Source organism: Equus quagga, chromosome 3 (genome assembly GCF_021613505.1).
Source record: "Equus quagga isolate Etosha38 chromosome 3, UCLA_HA_Equagga_1.0, whole genome shotgun sequence".
In the NCBI taxonomy this organism is placed as follows: domain Eukaryota; kingdom Metazoa; phylum Chordata; class Mammalia; order Perissodactyla; family Equidae; genus Equus; species Equus quagga.
In genome coordinates this window covers 33,340,448-33,360,345 of record NC_060269.1, presented here as the reverse complement: position 1 = coordinate 33,360,345, position 19,898 = coordinate 33,340,448, and the positions used below count along the sequence as shown (strand labels likewise).

General features: G+C 37.9%; 2 protein-coding genes across 3 annotated transcripts in view; one reads left to right on the top strand and one right to left on the bottom strand.

Annotated features, from left to right (window-relative positions):
- The window catches only part of ABCE1 (ATP binding cassette subfamily E member 1), a 28,588-nt gene extending 28,165 nt beyond the window's left edge, over positions 1–423 (bottom strand). Inside the window, exon 1 of the mRNA XM_046656946.1 lies at positions 286–423. The gene's annotated coding sequence lies outside the window, so the exon portion shown is untranslated. The remainder of the gene's footprint in view (positions 1–285) is intronic.
- Positions 424–522: 99 nt separating this feature from the next.
- The window catches only part of ANAPC10 (anaphase promoting complex subunit 10), an 83,044-nt gene continuing 63,668 nt past the window's right edge, over positions 523–19,898 (top strand). Inside the window, exons 1-3 of one of the 2 annotated variants that reach the window (XM_046655657.1) lie at positions 523–668; positions 2,072–2,198; positions 15,763–15,853. In XM_046655657.1, the coding sequence (XP_046511613.1) occupies positions 2,084–2,198; positions 15,763–15,853 (206 nt within the window). In that variant the 5' untranslated portion in view covers positions 523–668; positions 2,072–2,083. The remainder of the gene's footprint in view (positions 669–2,071; positions 2,199–15,762; positions 15,854–19,898) is intronic. The other variant, XM_046655658.1, reaches the window with a different exon arrangement.

The following is a 19,898-nucleotide window of genomic DNA, read 5'->3' as shown; positions in this document are numbered from 1 at the left end:
AAGATGGCACTTAGGTCCATTCTCGTAGCCCTTAGCGAGGATAGCGGGCAACAGCGGCCAAGAGCCAGGTCAGCTGGAGGGGAAGCGCGAGGTGTCTGAAGCTCTCGGCGGCGCCCGCGATCAGGCGGTTCCAGCTGTCCCGCCCGAGCCGGCTGCCACGCGCCGCTGCCGCCTCCGCCGCCGCCACCTGAGGCCTAACTAAACGCTGTCGGACAACGTCCCTACAGTGTTTAAAACGTGGCAGACCACAGCTACCAGCCAAATACCTCCGGGCTATTCACGTACCTGGAGAAAACGATCCCCTCGCGGAGGGGAGCGTAGAGACCAAATCAGCTCTTGCTTTCACTTCTCAGTCACACAGCGTGTTCCTACGGCCGCCGGCCAAAATGGCGGTACCCAGCCACCGCCTCGCGCATGCCATGGGGACGTAGTGCGCACGCGCGACAGAGCGCGGCGGGCGGAGCCCTGGAGGTAGGTAAGGCGAGACAGCGAGAGCTGACGTCATTGTGCTGCGACTCCAAACGTCGTTCGGGAGGCCAGGCTGTCCTGAGACGCTGAGTGGGAGTGGCGCTGAGCTGCAGGGGATCCCAAAAACCTGAGTTGAGGCGAACCGGGTCTGCAAGCTGTAAGTTCCTGGGCTCTTTCCCGACGTGGAGAATGGTTCTAGCGTAAGCAGATGCGTTCTCTTCCCCAATCTCAGTCTCCTTTTCCGCTCCCGATCTCCTCAAGGCCTGTGGGTCAGGAGTGGAGTTAGCCATTGCCCGTTCTAGCACATCTAGCAGAAGTGTCAAGCAGGACCCACAGAGTCTGGTTCAGACCCTGCTCGCTGTGGTTTTCCTCTTCTTAGCTCCTTTTGAATTGTGTGGCCAGGAGCCTAGTCTTCTCCGAGCTCGGTGTTTTATCCACTTGGTGGCGTCCAGTACCAGGTCTGGCAGTTGAGTTCTGCTCCAGTGTAGAGATGGGCCTTTTTTTTTTTGGACAGTTTGACATTTTTGGACATTTGACAATGACAGGTCATTCAGCTTGTAATGATTGTCGCAGGTTTAATTGTCTTACTCTAGACCTTACTTAACTTGCAGGTCGCGAATACTTGAGTTTATGACAACCTATTCGCTCATCCATTTCGTAAATTGTAACTGGACACTTTAGGTCTCAGGCCTTTCTGAAGTTTACAGGCCAGTGGCTCTGTTCTTATTTAATGAATATCAAGTGCTTGTGTGGAGATTAGGGAACAATTGAGATCTAAGAGTAGGTGTCGAGGAGATGGTATACAGAACTGTTGGGCCAGGTTTATAGTAGTATGTATAACGATGTTCAGTTAGCTGTAACTTTACACTACTGAAGTAGTTTTTACATGCTGTTTACTATCCAAGAGGTATCTTTTTTCACGTTTGCTTGGACTTACCCAGATTAACTAATGAGATGTGAAAGATGAAGTAACATTTGCTTTAGAATAGGCCAGTTACTCACTTCTAGACCTTGAAGCCAGTTTTCTGACTTTATCTTCTATGGTCAGAGCACATATAAATGGAACTTTCGACAACTAGTGGGGAGATGTGATTTCTTTCTCTGCATCACTTAATGGCTTATTTAAAGTGAGACCAGTAGTTACATATTCCTGGAATAAGAGTATTTCAATCTGACTTTTCTAGGGAAAAACTTAATTTGAATTCAGAATTTTTACTCATGGAGGTATAGAACTTCATAGCCTTCTAGAATTATAGATCAACTCAGCCCCTTTGACAGGAAAGGAAATAAATCCCACACCTGCCCAAAGTCTAGGCTAAAGAAGAGGCTGAAGCTAGCACCCCAATCTTGTCTCCTTCAACTGCTATACTCTGCTGCTTTGCATGACATGTACGTCATAATATATTATATTTTAGAAACAAAAACTGAATTCCCAAGATTTTTAAATTACAATGATTGAGTTAGGTTGACTGCATTTGAGAAATAAATGGTTAATATCAAAGGCATACTAGTGATCCACTTTGCTATTAAATTTTTAGTTTTACCTTTTGTAGAAGGATGCTCAGATCCTGGTATAATGTGAATATTCTTTTTTTCTACATAGAACATTTTTAAAATGACCACACCAAACAAGACACCTCCTGGTGCTGACCCTAAGCAGTTGGAAAGGACTGGAACAGTACGGGAAATTGGGTCACAAGCTGTTTGGTCACTCTCATCTTGCAAACCAGGTAAAACAAGACAAAAAAGCTGTTTGTATTAACTACTTACAGTTTCCTTGTACATTGGACGAACTTTAATATTTTTGTTGTTTCAACACTTTATTTTAATTCTAAAATACATTTAGTTGAGTTTTCATTTGTTATATTTCTCTTCCCAATTACTTTACTAATATCTACTTCAGTTTAACTGCGTACGTCATAAGGTCTCCTCTTTATCCTCCTCTATCTCTGCTCTGATTCAGTTATTTGGTTAACATTTTTTTGTTGGCTATTTCTGTAGATGGGATGAGTGGGTGATAACATTTTTTAGTGATTATATATCCCCAAATGACTTTATTTTACTTTTGGTTGGGATAGAATACTTAGGTGGCAGTCCTTTTCTCTCAAAAATTTGTCGATGCTATTTCATCATTTCCTTTTTGTCATGTTGCAAAGAAGAAGCCCTGTGAAAGTCCCTCTTGGGGCCAGCCCCTTCGCTGAGTGGTTAAGTTTTCACACTCTGCTTTGGTGGCCCAGAGTTTCCCAATTCGGATCCTGGACACGGACCTAGCGCTGCTTATTAAGCCATGCTGAAGTCGTGTCCCACACAGCACAATGAGAAGGACCTACAACTAGAATATACAACTATGTACTGGGGGGCTTTGGGGAGGAGAAGAAGAAGGAAAAAAAAGAAATAGGCAGCAGATGTTAGCTCAGGGCCAATCTTTTAAAAAAAAAAAAGTCTCTCTTTTTTTCTAAGTGACTTTCTTTCTTTCTGGAAGCATTTAAGCTTTTGCTGTCTATTCTTAGAGCTCAAGCCAGGATATGCCAGGATACTTACGTATCTTTTCTCATTTGTCTAACCTATAATTTGATGGGCGTTTTCAGTCTGTAGACTCAATCTCTGAGAAAGTTTTTTAGCTTGAGGAACTTTAATTATAATGTTATTGGTTTAGTAGTTGCTTTTCCTTCAGAGACTTCTATTATTTACACATAAACTCTCTTCCCAACCAAGATTCTTCTGTTTCCCCTTAAGATTCCTTTCTCTCTCTTTTTATGAGTAATTTATTGAGGTATCATTTACTTACAATAAAACTCACCCTTTTTAGGTGTATAGTTCTGTGAATTTTAACAAACACATAACAATCATGTAAGCACCATCACAATCAAATGCAGAATATTTCCACCATCCAAAGAAATTCCCTCCTGTCCCTTTGTAGTCAGTCTTCTGTCCCCCTCAAGCCCCTGACAACCTCTGCTCTGTTATGTGTCCCTTTGGTTTTGCCTTTCCCAGAATGCCATATAAATCTAATCACTCCGTGTAGCTTTTTGGATTTGTCTTCTTTCAGTTACCGTAATGCATTTGTGATTTTTCCCTGCTGTTACATGTGTCAGTAGTTCGTTCCTTTTTATTGTTGATTACTATTCCACTATATGGATGTACCACAGTTTGTTTATTCACCAGTTAATGGACATTTAGGTTTGTGGTAGCTAGCTTCCAGAATGATTCCAGTTATCCTTGTCTTTTGGTATTCATGCCCTTCTGTTGACCCCCTCCCACATTGTGTCAGGGTTGGTCTCTGGGACCACTAGAATATGGCAGAAGTAGTGGTGTGTGTCTTCTGAGACGAGATCATAAAAGACGTTGTGGCTCTGCCTTGCCCTTATTTGGATCACTCACTCTGGGGGAAGTCAGTTGCCATTTTGTGAGGAAACAAGGGGTCCTGTGGAGAGGTTGGTGTGGCAAGGAACCATGGCCTCCTGAAAATAGCCAATGAGGAACTGAGACCTCTTGTCAACAGTCATATGAGCAAGTCATCTGAGAATGGATCCTCCAGCTCCAGTCAGGCTTTCAGACAATTCATTCAGATGCCTTGACTGTAAACTCATGAGAGTCCTTGAGCCATACTGCCTAACCGAGCTGCTTTCAAATTCCTATCTCATAGAAATTGTGCAATAATGCATGTTTGGTGTTTTAAGTTCTTAAGTTTTGGGGTAATTTGCTTTGCAGCAATAGTTAACTAAGATAAGGTTGCTTCCAATATTTGGTGATTATGGGTAAAGCTGCTGTAAACATTCATATACAAGTTGTGTGGACATTTGTTTTCATTTTTCTTGTATAAATACTTAGGAGTGGAATTGCTGGGTTCTATTGTTTTTATTTTTTTTAACCAATCTGTATTTTTAATTTCCTTTTCTTCTCTTACTCCATTAGCTAGGACTTCCAGTATGGTGTTGCATAGGAGTGATGAGAAGGGACATTCTTGTCTTATTCCTGATCTTAGTGGGAAAGCTTCTAGTTTCTCACCATTAAGTATGATGTTAGCTGTTGTTTTTTTGTAGATACGTAAAGTTGAGGACGTTCCCAATAGATTTTATGTTGAATGGGCATTAGATTTTGTCAAATGCTTTCTCTGCATCTGTTGATAACAATCATATGCTTTTTTTCCTTTAGCCTGTTGATGTGATGGATTACATTAATTGATTTTTAGAATGTTGGACCAGTTTTGCATGCCTGGAATAAATCACACTTGATTGTGGTGTATAATTCTTTTTAATAAATGGGTTCTATTTGCTAATATTTTCTTGAGGATTTTTGCACCTGTGTTCATGAGAGATATTGTTCTTTAAGTTTTCTTTCTTGCAAAGTCTTTGTCTGGTTTTGGTATTAGGGTAATGCTGCTCTTACAGCATGAGTTAGGAAGTATTCCCTCGGTTTCTATTTTCTGGAAGAGATTGTAGAGAATTGGTATTATTTCTTCCTTAAATGTTTGATAGAAGTCGCTAGTGAAACCATCTAGGCCTGGTGATTTCTTTTGGAAGGTTATTAATTTTTGATTCAATTTCTATAATAGATATAGGCCTATTAAGATTATCTATTTCCCCTTATGTGAGTTTTGGTAGATTGTGTCTTTCAAGGGATTGGTCCATTTATTTAGGTTATCAAATTTGTGGGCATAGACTTGTTTATAATACTCCTGTGTTGTTCTTTTTATTTTCCATAGGATCAATAGTGATGGCTCCTCTTTCATCTCTGATATTAGATTTGTGTCTTCTCTCTTGTTTTCTTGGTTAGTCTAGGTAGAGGTTTATTGATTTTATTGACCTTTTCAAAGAACCAGCTTGTGATTTCAGTGTTTTTTCTCTGTTAGTTTCCTGTTTTCAGTTTCATTGATTTCTGCTCTGATTATTATTGCTTCTTTTCGATTTAATTTGCTCTTCTTTTTCTAGTTTTCTAAGGTGAAAGCTTAGATTATTAATTTTAGATCTCTCTTCTTTTCTAATATACTCAGTGCTGTGAATTTCTCTCTAAGCACTGCTTTTGCTGCAATCTACAATTTTTGATAATTTGTATTTTCATTTTCATTCAATTTCAAATATTTTTTCTTTTTTTGGCTAAGGAAGATTAGCCCTGAGCTAATGTCTGTTGCCAATCTTCCTCTTTTTGTATGTAAGCTGCCACGACAGCATGGCCATTGACAGACGATTGGTGTAGGTCTGCATTCCGGAACAGAAGCTGGGCTGCTGAAGTGGAATGGGCTAAACTTAACCAATAGGCCACCGGGGCTGGCCCCCAAATATTTTAAAATTTCTTTTGATACTTCTTTCTTGATTCATATGTTATTTAATCTCCACATATTTTGAGATTTTCCAGTTATCTTTCTATTACTGATTTCAAGTTTAATTCTATTGTGGTCTGAGAGCATATTTTGTATGATTTCTATTCTTTTGTATTTTTTTATGTATGTTTTATGGTACAGAAGGTGGTCCATCTTGGTGAATGTTACACATAAGCTTGAGAAGAATTGTGTATTCTTTTTTTTTTTGAGGAAGATTAGCCCTGAGCTAACATCTGCCTCAATCGTCCTCTTTTTGCTGAGGAAGATTGGCCCTGAGCCAACATCTGTGCCCGTCTTCCTCCTTTTTATAAGTGGGATGCCTGCCACAGCATGGCTTGATAAGTGATGCATGGTTTTGCACCTGGTATCCGAACTGGTGAACCACAGGCCGCTGAAGCGGAGTGCACGAACTTAACCACTATGCCACTGGGCCGGGCCCCAAGAATTGTGTATTCTTGAGAAGCTTGTGTATTCTGCTGTTATTGGATGAAGTAATCTATAAATGTCAATTTGATCCAGCTGATTGATGGTGCTATTCAATTCAACCATATCCTTACTGATTTTGTGTCTGGTAGGTAAGGGCTAAGATTCAGAGGCTAAAATTCCATTAGTGTCCTTGTTTTTGTCTCCCAATTATCTTTAGATTTCCCTAGAAACTCCTTAAACGGAGCCTAAGCTAAAATTCTTTCAATTGTAACCTCCTGATGTTATATGGAAGCCCTGTTGATATGGTGGGAATAGAAGTGTTCTGTAATCCTGTGACTAGATTTCAGTCTTTTCGGGGGCCAGTGTCTATGGTTGTGACCTTTATAAATGCTTCTCACCTTTTCTTCTTCCCTAAGTTGAGATAGGAAGGCTAGAGGAGGCTGGAGTAGGTGGGGCTCCGAGAGGTAAAATTCATGAAAATGTGGAGCTCTCTCTAAGGCTGGGCTTCCAGGAGTTTTTCTCTCTCAAGCTAGTCTGCACTCAGTCTCCAGCAATTAGTCAATTAGTAATTAGTCAGTTACTCTTTAAGTTTTTCCTACCAGTTGCTGACTCCAGTGGCAGTTTCTGCTCCTTTTAAGGTATGATTCTGTGTGTTCACCTGTCTCTTCAGTTTTCTGGGTGGTGGTTTGTGATGTGACCTCGATTCTCTGTTGGACCTAAGAAGAATTACTGGTTTTCAGTTAGTTCAGTTTTTTGTTGTTGTTGTAAAGATGAGAATGACATCTTCTAAGCTCTTTACATGTCAGACTGGAAACCAGAAGTTCTTCCCTTTACTTTTAAACTATATATTTCTTTACATTTGAAGTGGATTTCTTATAGATAGCATATTATTGGGTCTTGCTTTTTTATCTAATCTGACATTCTTTATCTTTTAATTAGGAATGTTTAGACCATTTACACTTAATATATCTATTGATGTAATTAGATTTAGAATTACTGTCTTGGAATTTGTTTTCTTTTTTATTCTCTTCTTGTTGATGTTTATTCCCTCTTCTACCTATTTTTGGATAAATTCAGTATTTTTTATGATTTTTTTTCATCTCCACTATTGACATATCCTTTTTGAAATTTTTGAGCAGTTGCCCTAAGGATTACAATATACATCTTTAATTATCACAGTTTACCTTCAGGTAATATTATACCGCTATGGGTATGGTATATGAATCCTTCAACAGTATACTTCCAATTTCTTTCTCCCATCCTTTATGCCATTTTTGTCATACGTTTTACTTTTGCATATTTTGTTGCTACTTTTGTTTTAAAAGGTTCGTTATATTTTGGAATGAATAAAATTAAAAAAAATACCTTCTATGTTTAGTTTAGTTTTTAGAACTTTTCATTTCTTTGAATAGAGCCAGGTTTCTGTCTGATATCACATTCCTTCTGCCTGAAGAACTTTCTTCAACATTTTTTTGTATTGCAGGTCTCCTAGCAATGTTTGGTTGAAAAAAGTTTTCATTTTGCTTTTATTGTCATGGTATATTTTTTCTGTGTGGAATTCTAGGTTGGTTGGTTTTTCCTTTTCCTTCTGTAAAGATGTCATTCCATTATCTTCTGGCTTGCATAGTGTCTGAAGAGAAGTCTGCTCTAGCTAATGTGACTTTTTTCCCTGGCTGTCTTTAAGATTTTATCTTTGATTTTCAGCAATCTGACTATGACATGCAATATGTTTGTGTGTGTGTGTTTAATCCTGCTTGAGATTCACTGAGATTCTTGAATCTTCTGGTTTGATGTCTTGCAATATTTTATGAAAATTCATGGCCATCATTTCCAAGTATTTCTTTTGCCCCATTCCTTCTGTGTTGTCATTCTGGGAATCCAATTATACATATGCTAGACTATTTGATTTTGCTAGACCATTTGGTGTTGTCTCGTAGCTTTTAGGTGCTCTATTTTTTTTTTCACTCTTTTTTTCTCTTTGCGTTTGCTTTATGTTATTTTATTGGCCTGGCTTCAAGTCTACTCCTTCTTTCTTTGGCTTTTTTGAGTCTCTTGATGATTCTGTCTAAGGAATCTTTCAGCTCTGAATGGTGTTTTTTATTTATAGCTTTTCCATTTGACTCTTAAAGGAGTTTTCATCTGTTGAAATTCCCTGTCTGTTCCTGCATTTTATCTACCTTTTCCTCTAGATTTCTTAACATATTAATCATAGTTATTTAAAGTCCCTGTCTGATAGTTCCAACGTCTGGGTTGCCTCTGAATGTATTTCTGTTGATTGCTTTGTCTTTTGATAATATTTGTTTTTCTTGCTTGTGTATCAGTTTTTTATTGAATGCCGAATATCACATGTAGATTAGTAGATACTGAGAGAGATGGTATTTATACATTGAAATGGATACCTCTTTTCTACTGTTAGTCCTTTATAGTGGGGATTGAATTAGTTAGGAATTCAGCTGGGTTTGGGTTTTTTTCTTTTTTTTTGCTATGGCTACCTTCAGTACCTCATAGACTTCAAATTCCTCTAAAGATGCTCAGTGCTTATGGTGGAGGCTGTTGTGCCAGAGGAATTATCTTAGTGTTCCTCCTCCACTCTCAGTTTTCAGCTGTCTCTGTACCCCTGTGTGTCAGAGGTGTCTCTCTCCATGCTCTTGCCCTGCCTCCAGCAGTAGAATGCTATGCCTTCGTAATACTCAGTGCCGGGGATGAGAGGCAGGGCTTGTTCTCTGTTTTCCTTGTCTAGCTTCAATCTTAGACAGCCCTTGTGTGCCTAGCTTTCAGGGTGGGGCATTCTTATCATTTTGGTCCCTCCTACCTATGTTAGTGAAACTCTGCCTTCTATCTGTCGCTGGTCTTTTGTGGGAGAGACTTTTCTATCCCACTCCCAGACGAAGGACTGTTTCCTGCCTCTCTCCCAGGTGTAGAGGGTTTTTTCTTTTACTCTTTTCCCAGCAAGCATGGGTCTGTATCTGTGTCCTGGGGTCAGCAGATTTGATGCTCCTCCCTCAGCAGCTTAAGTCCTTTGTTTTGTAGGAGAGAAGGGTTTGGGAAGGAGAGTAGGGCTTTTTGCATTTCCTGCAGTGGCACTCAGTCCCCTCTTCCATGCATGAACCACTGAAGTAGGCTTTCCAGTCTCCTGCTCTCCCCCAAATCTTTCTCTTGTGTGTACAGTGAGGGCCCTTGGAGAAGAGTCTGAGAGTCAACATGAGTTTACCTTGTATTTGGGACTCCTAGGGCTGCTATAGTTTTATGCTAGCCCACACTTGGCCTCTAGCAGTTTGTTAAAGTTCCACCTGATTTCTTCTTATGTGTTTATTTGGTTGCTCTTCCTTCCTCCCATGTTCACCTACAGTTAGGACAGGCTGTCGATGTTTTTTTCTCCTGAGGGTAGGAGCTGCCTCTTCTTGGATTTCAGGCTGTTTGGTTGCTGCATGGTTAAAAGCTCTCATGTTTTCAGCAAAATTATGAGTTTGTAGTTTGTGTAGACTTTTCTTGTTGTTTGAATGGGGGTGATGCCTTTTTCCAGCTTTCTATATGCTAGACTGCTTCAGAAGTTTCTAATATTCTTTTTTTTTTTTTTTCAAAGATTTTATTATTTCCTTTTTCTCCCCAAAGCCCCCCGGGACATAGTTGTATATTCTTCGTTGTGGGTTCTTCTAGTTGTGGTATGTGGGACGCTGCCTCAGCGTGGTTTGATGAGCAGTGATTCCTCAAAAAATTAAAAATAGAACTACCATACGATCCAGCCATCCCACTACTGGGTATTTATCCAAGGAGCTTGAAGTCAGCAATCCCAAAAGTCCTATGCACCCCAATGTTTATTGCAGCACTGTTTACAATAGCCAAGACGTGGAAGCAACCTAAGTGCCCATCAACAGATGAATGGATAAAGAAGATGTGGTACATATATACAATGGAATACTACTCAGCTGCAAAACAGAACAAAATCATTCCATTTGCAATAACACGGATGGACCTTGAGGGAATTATGTTAAGTGAAATAAGCCAGCGAGAGAAGGATAATCTTTGTATGACTCCACTCATATGAGGAATTTAAAAATGTGGACTAAGAGAACAGTTTAGTGGATACCAGAGGAAAGGTGGGGTAGGGCGTGGGCACAAAGGGTGACGTGGTGCACCTACAACACGAATGACAAACCATTAATGTACAACTGAAATTTCACAAGATTGTAACCTATCATTAACTCAATAAAATAAAAAAATAAATAAATTTAAAAAAAAAAGAAGCCAAACAAAAAGAGAGTACACATTGTAGGATTCGATTTATAGAAAGTTGTAGAAAATACAAACTAATAGATAGCAACAGAACACAGATCAATGGTTACCTGAAAAAGGAAGGGCAGAAGGGACATATTATTTAAAAAAAAAAAAAAAAAGAATGACTCCTAAGTGTCTGGCTGAATAACTCAGTGTTATTTCCAGAATTTAGAAAGAGGGAGGGGGGAATAAATAGATTTTGGATCAAAAAGTAAATAATTTGGTTTAGATACATTAGTTTTGAGATGCCCATAAGCATTCTAGTGAGGTGCTTAGTAGGTAATTGACTATAGAAGCTTAGAGTTCTGGGGAAAGCTCTGGGTTGGAGATATAGATTTGGGGGTCATCAGTATATTGATGATATTCTAAACCTGGGGACTGGATAGAGTCCTAGGGAGAGAATGTATTTAAAGAGTAAAGCCTCAGGGCACTTCGAGATGTAAGGATCTGACAGAACAGCAGGGATAGGATTCAACAAAGTGCACTATGGAGAAGTAGCCAGTGAGCTACGTAGAAAATTACCCCCCACAACGAAGAATTATCCAGCACAAACTATCGGTAGTGCCAAGGTTGAGAAACCTTACCTTAGAGTAATAGTTCTAAAATTTTAGCATGCATCGGAATCACCTGCAGGATTTGTTAAAATACAGACTCTCAAAGGGGTTAATTTTAAAGTTTCTGATGTAGTAGGTCTAGAATTCCTAACAAGTTGCTAGGTGACAATGATGCTACTGGTCCAGGGACCATACTGTGAGAACCACTACCTTAAGAGTCAGTACATCTTATACATATAAAAGTTTTTTTCTGGGTAACAATGTTATTTGTGTACATTATCATAATACCTGTCAAAGCACTTATCACACATCTGTCACAGCTTCTGTTTGGACTAAAAGAATTCACATATAATACTGAGTGGGAAGCTTTGGAAAAGAAGTCTACTCTATGAGACATGGCACTGGTACATAAACGGGTGTTTGTAAGAGGTTCTATTTGTGAGACATATTGAGGAAGTAAATACTGGTAATCATACTTAATATTCCAGAGGTACAGATTTAGACTACTCAGTTCTTGAAGAGACTGCACCTACTTAGTTGCACTGTTATAGTTTCATAAGCAATATCTTAGAAACAAATTTAAAATGATCAGTCATGAGTTACAGGACATTTCTTATTCTGGATAAGTTATTCAGGTTTTTTGTTTAATATTTATTTTGCTTGTTAAGAACAAACACCATTTTAGGAAATCCTTTGAGCTTATACACATGTAAAGTTATGAAATAAAAGAGAAAGAGGGGCCGGCCCCGTGGCCGAGTGGTTAAGTTTGCACGCTCCGCTGCAGGCGGCCCAGTGTTTCGCCAGTTCAAATCCTGGGCGAGGACATGGCACCACTCATGGAGCCATGCTGAGGTGGCGTCCCACATGCCACAACTAGAAGGACCCACAACTGAGAATATACAACTATGTACCGGGGGGCTTTGGGGAGAAAAAGGAAAAAAAAAAAAGAGAGAAAGAAAACTAGCCAAATAGCTAAAATAAAATAAATTAAAAAAACCTTTTAATCAACAGAACATTTAACTGTGGAGCTCTTAAGTAAGAATCATGTGATTTAGTTATCTTCTGTTAGGGAACTCAAACTAGTAAAAAGATAACGGGATTTAAAACTTAAAACTCCATATTGGTAGCAAAACAGCTTTTTACCTTGTAACTTGCATAATTGAATATTCTAGATTAGCCAGCAGTATTGCATAAAGAAAGAATAGAAGCATGGTTTAAAGCAGCACTGTCCAATAGAAATATAATGCAAGTCACACATATAATTTTAATTTTTCTAGTAACTACATTAAAAAGATAAGGAAATGGGTGAAATTAATTGTGATAAAATGTTTTTAATTCAATATAACTAGACTATTATTATTAATGAGTTATTTTACATTTCATACTAGTCTTTAAAAACCAATGTGTGCTTTACACTTAGAGCAAATCTCAATTCGGATTAGCCATATTTCAAGAGTTCAATAGCCACATGTGGCTAGTGGCCACCATGCTGTACAGCACAGGTCTCAGAGTTACAGAGTGAGTAATGGAGAGCCTAGTTTTTACATTTTAAGAAGTTTTTCTTAGGTGAAATAGAAAGCTATTTTTTAAACATTTACCTCTGTCACTATCTTAATTCAGACCATGATCACTTGCAACTTGGATTACTACAATGACTTTCTCTTTGCCTGACACCAAGCTATCTAAAGATCCTGATCTTATTATTTCTTGCTCCTATGACTTACCTGCTAAAATTTCTTCAGTAGGTTGGTGTATTTTTCAAGATAATTTATACTCCTTAGCTTAGTGCTCCAGAGTCTGTATGATCTGACTCCTTTCATCCCTCTCTGACTCATTTCCTGCTCCACCCCAATTTGTAGCCTTTCCTCCCAGAAGGACCTACCTTTGGGGGCCAGCCTGGTGGCGTAGAGGTTAAGTTCTCGCACTCTGCTCTGGCGGCCTTGGGTTCAGAACCTGGAACCCTGGCGTGGCCCTGCACATTGCTCAGCAAGCTGTGCTATGGTGGCATCCCACATACAAAATAGAGGAAGCTTGGTACAGATGTTAGCTCAGCGACGATCTTCCTCGAGCAAAAAGAGAAAGATTGGCAACAGATGTTAGCTCAGGGCTAATCTTCCCTCCCCCCAAAAAGTTTTGTTTCCTCTAGATGCCATTTTTCTTGATCCATGCCATTACATGTTTTTCTCTTTGCTAAATGCTCTTTAACCTTGCCCTTGTACCTCTTTACCTATCTAACGCCTACTGCTACTTGAGAATTCAGTGCAAAAATCATTTCCTCTGGGAAAACCTCTCTTATTCGCTACTGTGTACAGTAAAGGCAGCATATGCAAATTTTTTTTGTTTAAAGATTTTATTTTTTTCCTTTTTCTCCCCAAAGCCCCCCGGTACATAGATGTATATTCTTTGTTGTGAGTCCTTCTAGTTGTGGTATGTGGGACGCTGCCTCCACGTGGTTTGATGAGCAGTGCCATGTCCGCACCCAGGATTCGAACCAACGAAACACTGGGCTGCCTGCAGCAGAGTGCTCGAACTTAACCACTCAGCGACGGGGCCAGCCCCCAGCATATGCAAATTTAAGATACAAATCTCTGACTGGCGAGAATGTATTTGAATCACATGGACAAAGGGTTAATATCCATAATACTGTAGGAAAGAGTTATAAATCAATAAAAAGATGAAAGTCCAATGAAAATTTAGGAGGGTATGAATAGTTACTTTCTATAAGAAGAAATATAAATCATCAATAAATATGAAATACAACTTTTCACCTGTCAGGTTAGTAAATATTTACAAGAGTGATTGCATTTTATCATGAGTACAAAGCGGTGCTGTCCAATAGAACTATAATGTACACCACATATGTAATTTAAAGTTATCTAGTATCCATATTTAAAAAGTAAAAAGAAACAGGTATAATTAATTTTAATAATTTATTTTATTTGCCTCTTTATGTTCCAAATATGATTTCAACATATAATCAATATAAAAACTTATTAAATAGATATTTGATTTTTTAATAGTAAGTCTTCAAAATCTAGTATAAAGATTTCAGAACATCTCAATTTTTGCGAGCCACATTAGAGGGATAGGTGTTCTTGTACATTATTGGTGAAGAGGCATTTCGGCGGAGAATTTGGCAATATTTATCAAATGAAAGATTCAAATGACCCAGGATTCTATTCCTAGAACTCTGTCCTCCAGAAATGCTAACATGCGCTTAAGGATTATAGATAGGTAGATGTTTATTGCAATATTGTTTGTAAAAGGAAAACAGTGGAAACAACCTAAATGTCCTATAGGGGTTTGATTATATAATTCTGATATTTGCAGACGATGGGATACTGAATAATCTTTAAAAAATGTGGAAGATATTTAGGTTAACTGAGCTATTATATGACTTAATAAATATTACATGGTTTAATGTATGTAAAATGCTTAGAATGTGACTGGCACATAGTAAATGTGATATTAGTGTTATTATTAATTTATTGATATGGAATAATCTTCCACATGTTAAGTGAAAAGAAAAAACCTGCAAAATCTAGAACTATATATAGTACACCATCATTTGTGTAGAGGGGAAGAAAGAATATATATGTATGTATTTGCTTGTATATGTGTCTAGTGTCTGAAAGGGTGTGTAAGAAACTGACAACATTGATTATATTTGGAGAGGGGAACTAGGTGGTGGAGGGATAGAGACTTTTTACCACCCTCATTTTGTGCTTTTGAATTTGATCTGTAATGAATATACTACTCAGAAAATAAAGTGTAAATCAAATCTCTCCCTTAAATTTTTTTGAAAAATCTATACTGTTAAGTTATATTTATAATTTGTATGAATGATTATGGTTTTAATCAGGAAAAAACAATACAGGATAGTTTTACTTCAGTTATCTGGAATGGCTAGGTGATATGGGATTCTGGGTAAATTTAATTTTTGATTTATCAGGATGTTAATGAGAAACACTTGGTTTCAAAATGTATATGACTTGAAAGTATTTCTAAGTTGTCCTTTTTCTTGTCAAAATAAGTATGGCATGTTGAACTTAATACATCTGGTTTATTTTTGAGGATTTTGCAGGACATAGGGATCATTCATTTTTAGAAATTGTAAGAAATTGGGTTTAAATACATACTGACTTTAGAGTATATTTAGAAGATATTCTTCAAAGATTAAAGCCAACAACCAAGAAAACTTGGTCCTAATGTAAGATTTAGTGTGTGCAAGTGATATTTCTTCTGAGAATTGAAGTCTGATTAAGAGGATGGAAGAATTCTGATTAATTTAAAGATTGGCACCTCAGCTAACGTCTGTTGCCAATCTTTTTTTTTTCTTCTTCTTCTCTCCAAAGCCCCGCAGTACATAGTTGTATATTCTAGTTGTAGGTCCTTCTGGCTATGCTATGTGGGATGCCACCTCAGCATGGCTTGATGAGTGGTGCTAGGTCCGTGCCCAGGATCCAAACCAGGGAAACCCTGGGCCGCCAAAATATAGCACACAAACTTAACCGCTTGGCTATGGGGCTGGCCCCTGGTTAATTTAAGTTTTATAGTACTGACCATCTTTTATATCAGACTTTCTGGACAAATATATATAGTAATTTTATATTTTGAGTATATAGCTCTTTCTGGACAAATATATATGGTAATTTTATATTTTGAATATATAGCTCTTTCTTTTTCATGAGAATTTATCATCACTTGTGGTGTTTTTAGGATTTGGTGTGGATCAGTTACGAGATGACAATCTAGAAACTTATTGGCAATCAGATGGCTCCCAGCCTCATTTAGTGAATATCCAATTCAGGTAATACATTTTTGAATTTTTCAATTTGTGTAGGTTATAAGAGGATCAATAAATCTATTTTATTTACATAAAATTTAAAGAGTATGGAAATTATAGTGAAATGCTCTTAATTCTGCTTTTTATCAGCCTTAGAGATTGTTTTTCTGCTCAACTAGACTGTAAATGTTTTAAGTTTACTGTCTTATCCTTTATGAATTCTTTATGATTCCTTACACAGTTCCTTTTACATAGATGTTTCTCAGTGATTTATTTCAGAAAAATATGCTTTGCTTATGACCCAATGTGATACCTTAATGTATTGCATTTAGTACACTTGGAGTGATGATAGTACGTTCTTTAGCTATAGACTGTTCACGTAAGTTCTCAAATTTGTAATTCCATTTGGAAAAAAAATATTTTAACTTAGAACCTCTAAAGATGTTTTCAGTTTGAAAATGCTTATTCATTTTCGGGGGAAAGGAAAACAGCCATATGTTTGTCAACTGCTTTAAATTTATTGACATAGGTGGAAACCAGTTAACTCAGTTGTTTTGCTCCATTTATATCATCTATTTTAACATTCTATAGCATTGTATTTTTAGTTTGTTTTTGTTGTCCTAGGGTAGAAATCAACAAATTTCTCGTGAAAAAGCCAAATAGTAAACATTTTAGGTCTTATGAACTATCTGGTCTCTCTTGCGACTACGTAGCTATGCCGTCATAGCATAAAAGCACGCGTAGGCAATGCGTAATGACTGCATTTAGCTGTTCTAATTAACTTTTATCTTACAAAAGTAGGTGGTGGGCAGGGTTCAGCCAGTGGGCTGTAGTATGCCAACTCCTGTCTTAGAATCTTAAGTATGTAGGCACCAGAAATAAAAATAGCAGCTGTTTTTTTTTTTAAAGACTTAAAATACCAGATGCTTTGCTAAATACCTTACCCATTTATTTCATTTAACCGTTACAGCTATTTTTATCCTTATATTGTAGTCTCAGAAGCAGAGGATTACACACAGCAAGTGAGTGGCAGAATTGCAATTTGAACATAAGCACTCTGACCTGAGAGCCTGTGCTTTTAAGCATTATGCTGTGTAGCCTAGGATAAATTTCTTCTCTGTGACAACAGAGGCTATCACTTAAAAGTTGTATAATGAGTGTCCTAATTCAATTGTATTATATTGGAATAGCAGGGTTTTTTTAGCAAATACAATTTTATACAGAAGGCCAATGTACTGAACAAATAATAGTAAAAATAGGTCACATTTATTGAGCACTTATTAAGCGTTAGGTACTGTATTATCTCTTTAAGAGTTTAAATTTAATATTTAATAGTTATTAATATATATCATTTCTTAATAATCCTCAAAACAGTTTTGTAAGATGTAGGTACTATCATTTTTCTCATTTTACGGATGAAGAAACTAAAATTTAGAAAGATTAAATAACTTACTAAGATCATACATTGTGGTATAGAGCCTGCATTTGATCTAGAAGGCTTGACTTCACAAATGGTTTCTAGTCAGTACTCAGCTGCTTCTCAGCAAAGATGTAGTTATTCTTATTAAAACAGTCAGAAACTCAAGGCCCTCCCCACTTAACTCAGCCCCTGCCCTCACTAGGGAAACCCAGGACTTTGAGGAAGACATTTTTTTTTTTTCAGTTCTTTTTTTTTTTTAATTAAGGTTATGAAAGTTAACATCCTTGTGAAATTACAGTTGTACATCATTGTTAGTCATGTTGTAGGTACGCCACTTCACCCCTAGTGCCCTCCCCCCACCCCCCTTTCCCCTGGCAACCACCGATCAGTTCTCTTTGTCCATATGTTAACTACCACCTATGAGTGGAGTCATACAGAGTTCGTCTTTCTCTGTCTGGCTTATTTCACTCAACATAATACCCTCAAGGTCTATCCATGTTGTTGTGAATGGGACGACTTTGTCCTTTTTTATGGCTGAGTAGTATTCCATTGTATATATATACCACATCTTCTTTATCCAATCATCAGTTGCTGGGCACTTAGGTTGGTTCCATTACTTGGCTATTGTGAATAATGCTGTGATGAACATAGGGGTGCATGGAACTTTTGGAATTGCTGATTTCAGGTTCTTAGGATAGATACCCAGTAGTGGGATGGCTGAGTCATAAGGTATTTCTATTCTTAACTTTTTGAGGAATCTCCATAATGTTTTCCATAGTGGCTGCACCAGTTTGCATTCCCACCAACAGTGTATGAGGGTTCCCTTTTCTCCACAGCCTCTCCAACATTTGTCACTCTTGGTTTTGGATATTTTTGCCATTCTAACAGGTATAAGGTGATATCTTAGTGTAGTTTTTTTTTTTTTTAAAGATTTTATTTTTTCCTTTTTCTCCCCAAAGCCCCCCGGTACATAGTTGTGTATTCTTCGTTGTGGGTTCTTCTAGTTGTGGCACGTGGGACGCCGCCTCAGTGTGGTCTGATGAGCAGTGCCATGTCCGTGCCCAGGATCCGAACCAACGAAACACGGGGCCGCCTGCTGCAGAGCGCGCGAACTTAACCACTCGGCCACGGGGCCAGCCCCTTTTTTTTTTTTTTTAAAGATTTTATTGATATCTTAGTGTAGTTTTGATTTGCATTTCCCTGATGATTAGTGATGATGAGCATCTTTTCATGTGTCTATTGGCCATCCGTATATCTTCTTTGGAGAAATGTCTGTTCATGTCCCTTGCCCATTTTGTAATTGGGTTGTTTGATTTTTTATTGTTGAGTTGTGTGAGTTGTTTGTATATTATGGAGATTAACCCTTTGTCAGATAAATAACTTGTGAATATTTTTTCCCAATTAGTGGGCCGTTTTTTTCTTTCAATCCTGTTTTCCCTTGCCTTGAAGAAGCTCTTTAGTCTGATGAAGTCCCATTTGTTTATTCTTTCTATTGTTTCCCTCATGTGAGGGGTTATGGTGTCTGAAAAGATTCTTTTGAAGCTGATGTCAAAGAGTGTACTACCGATATTCTCTTCTAGAAGACTTATTGTTTCAGGCCTAATCTTTAGGTCTTTGACCCATTTTGAGTTTATTTTAGTAAATGGTGAAAAAGAATGGTTGATTTTCATTCTTTTACATGTGGCTGTCCAGTTTTCCCAACACCATTTGTTGAAGAGACTTCCTTTCCTCCATTGTAGGCCCTCAGCTCCTTTGTCAAAGATTAGCTGTCCATAGATGTGTGGTTTTATTTCTGGGCTTTCAGTTCTGTTCCATTGATCTGTGCATCTGTTTTTGTACCAGTACCATGCTGTTTTGATTACTGTAGCTTTGTAGTATGTTTTGAAGTCAGGGATTGTGATGCCTCCAGCTTTGTTCTTCTTTCTCAGGATTGCTTTAGCAATTCGGGGTCTTTTGTTGCCCCATATGAATTTTAGGATTCTTTGTTCCATTTCTGTAAAGAATGACATTGGAATTCTGATTGGGATGGCGTTGAATCTGTAGATTGCTTTGGGTAGTATGGACATTTTAACTATGTTTATTCTTCCAATCCATGTGCATGGAATGTCTTTCCATCTCTTTATGTCGTCGTCGATTTCTTTCAAGAAGGTCTTGTAGTTTTCGTCGTATAGATCTTTCACTTCCTTGATTAAATTTATCCCAAGGTATTTTATTCTTTTTGTTGTGATCATGAATGGGATTGAGTTCTTGAGATCTTTTTCTGTTAGTTCATTGTTAGCATATAGAAATGCTACTGATTTATGTATGTTGATTTTATACCCTGCAACTTTGCTGTAGTTGTTGATTACTTCTAACAGTTTTCCAATGGATTCTTTGGGGTTTTCTATATATAAGATCATGTCGTTTGCAGACAGCGAGAGTTTTATTTCTTCATTGTCTATTTGGATTTCTTTTATTTCTTTTCCCTGCCGAATTGCTCTGGCCAAAACCTCCAGTACTATGTTAAATAAGAGTGGTGAAAGTGGGCACCCTTGTCTTGTTCGTGTGCTGAGAGGGATGGCTTTCAGTTTTTGTCCATTGAGTATGATGTTGGCTGTGGGTTTGTCATGTATGGCCTTTATTATGTTGAGGTACTTTCCTTCTATACCT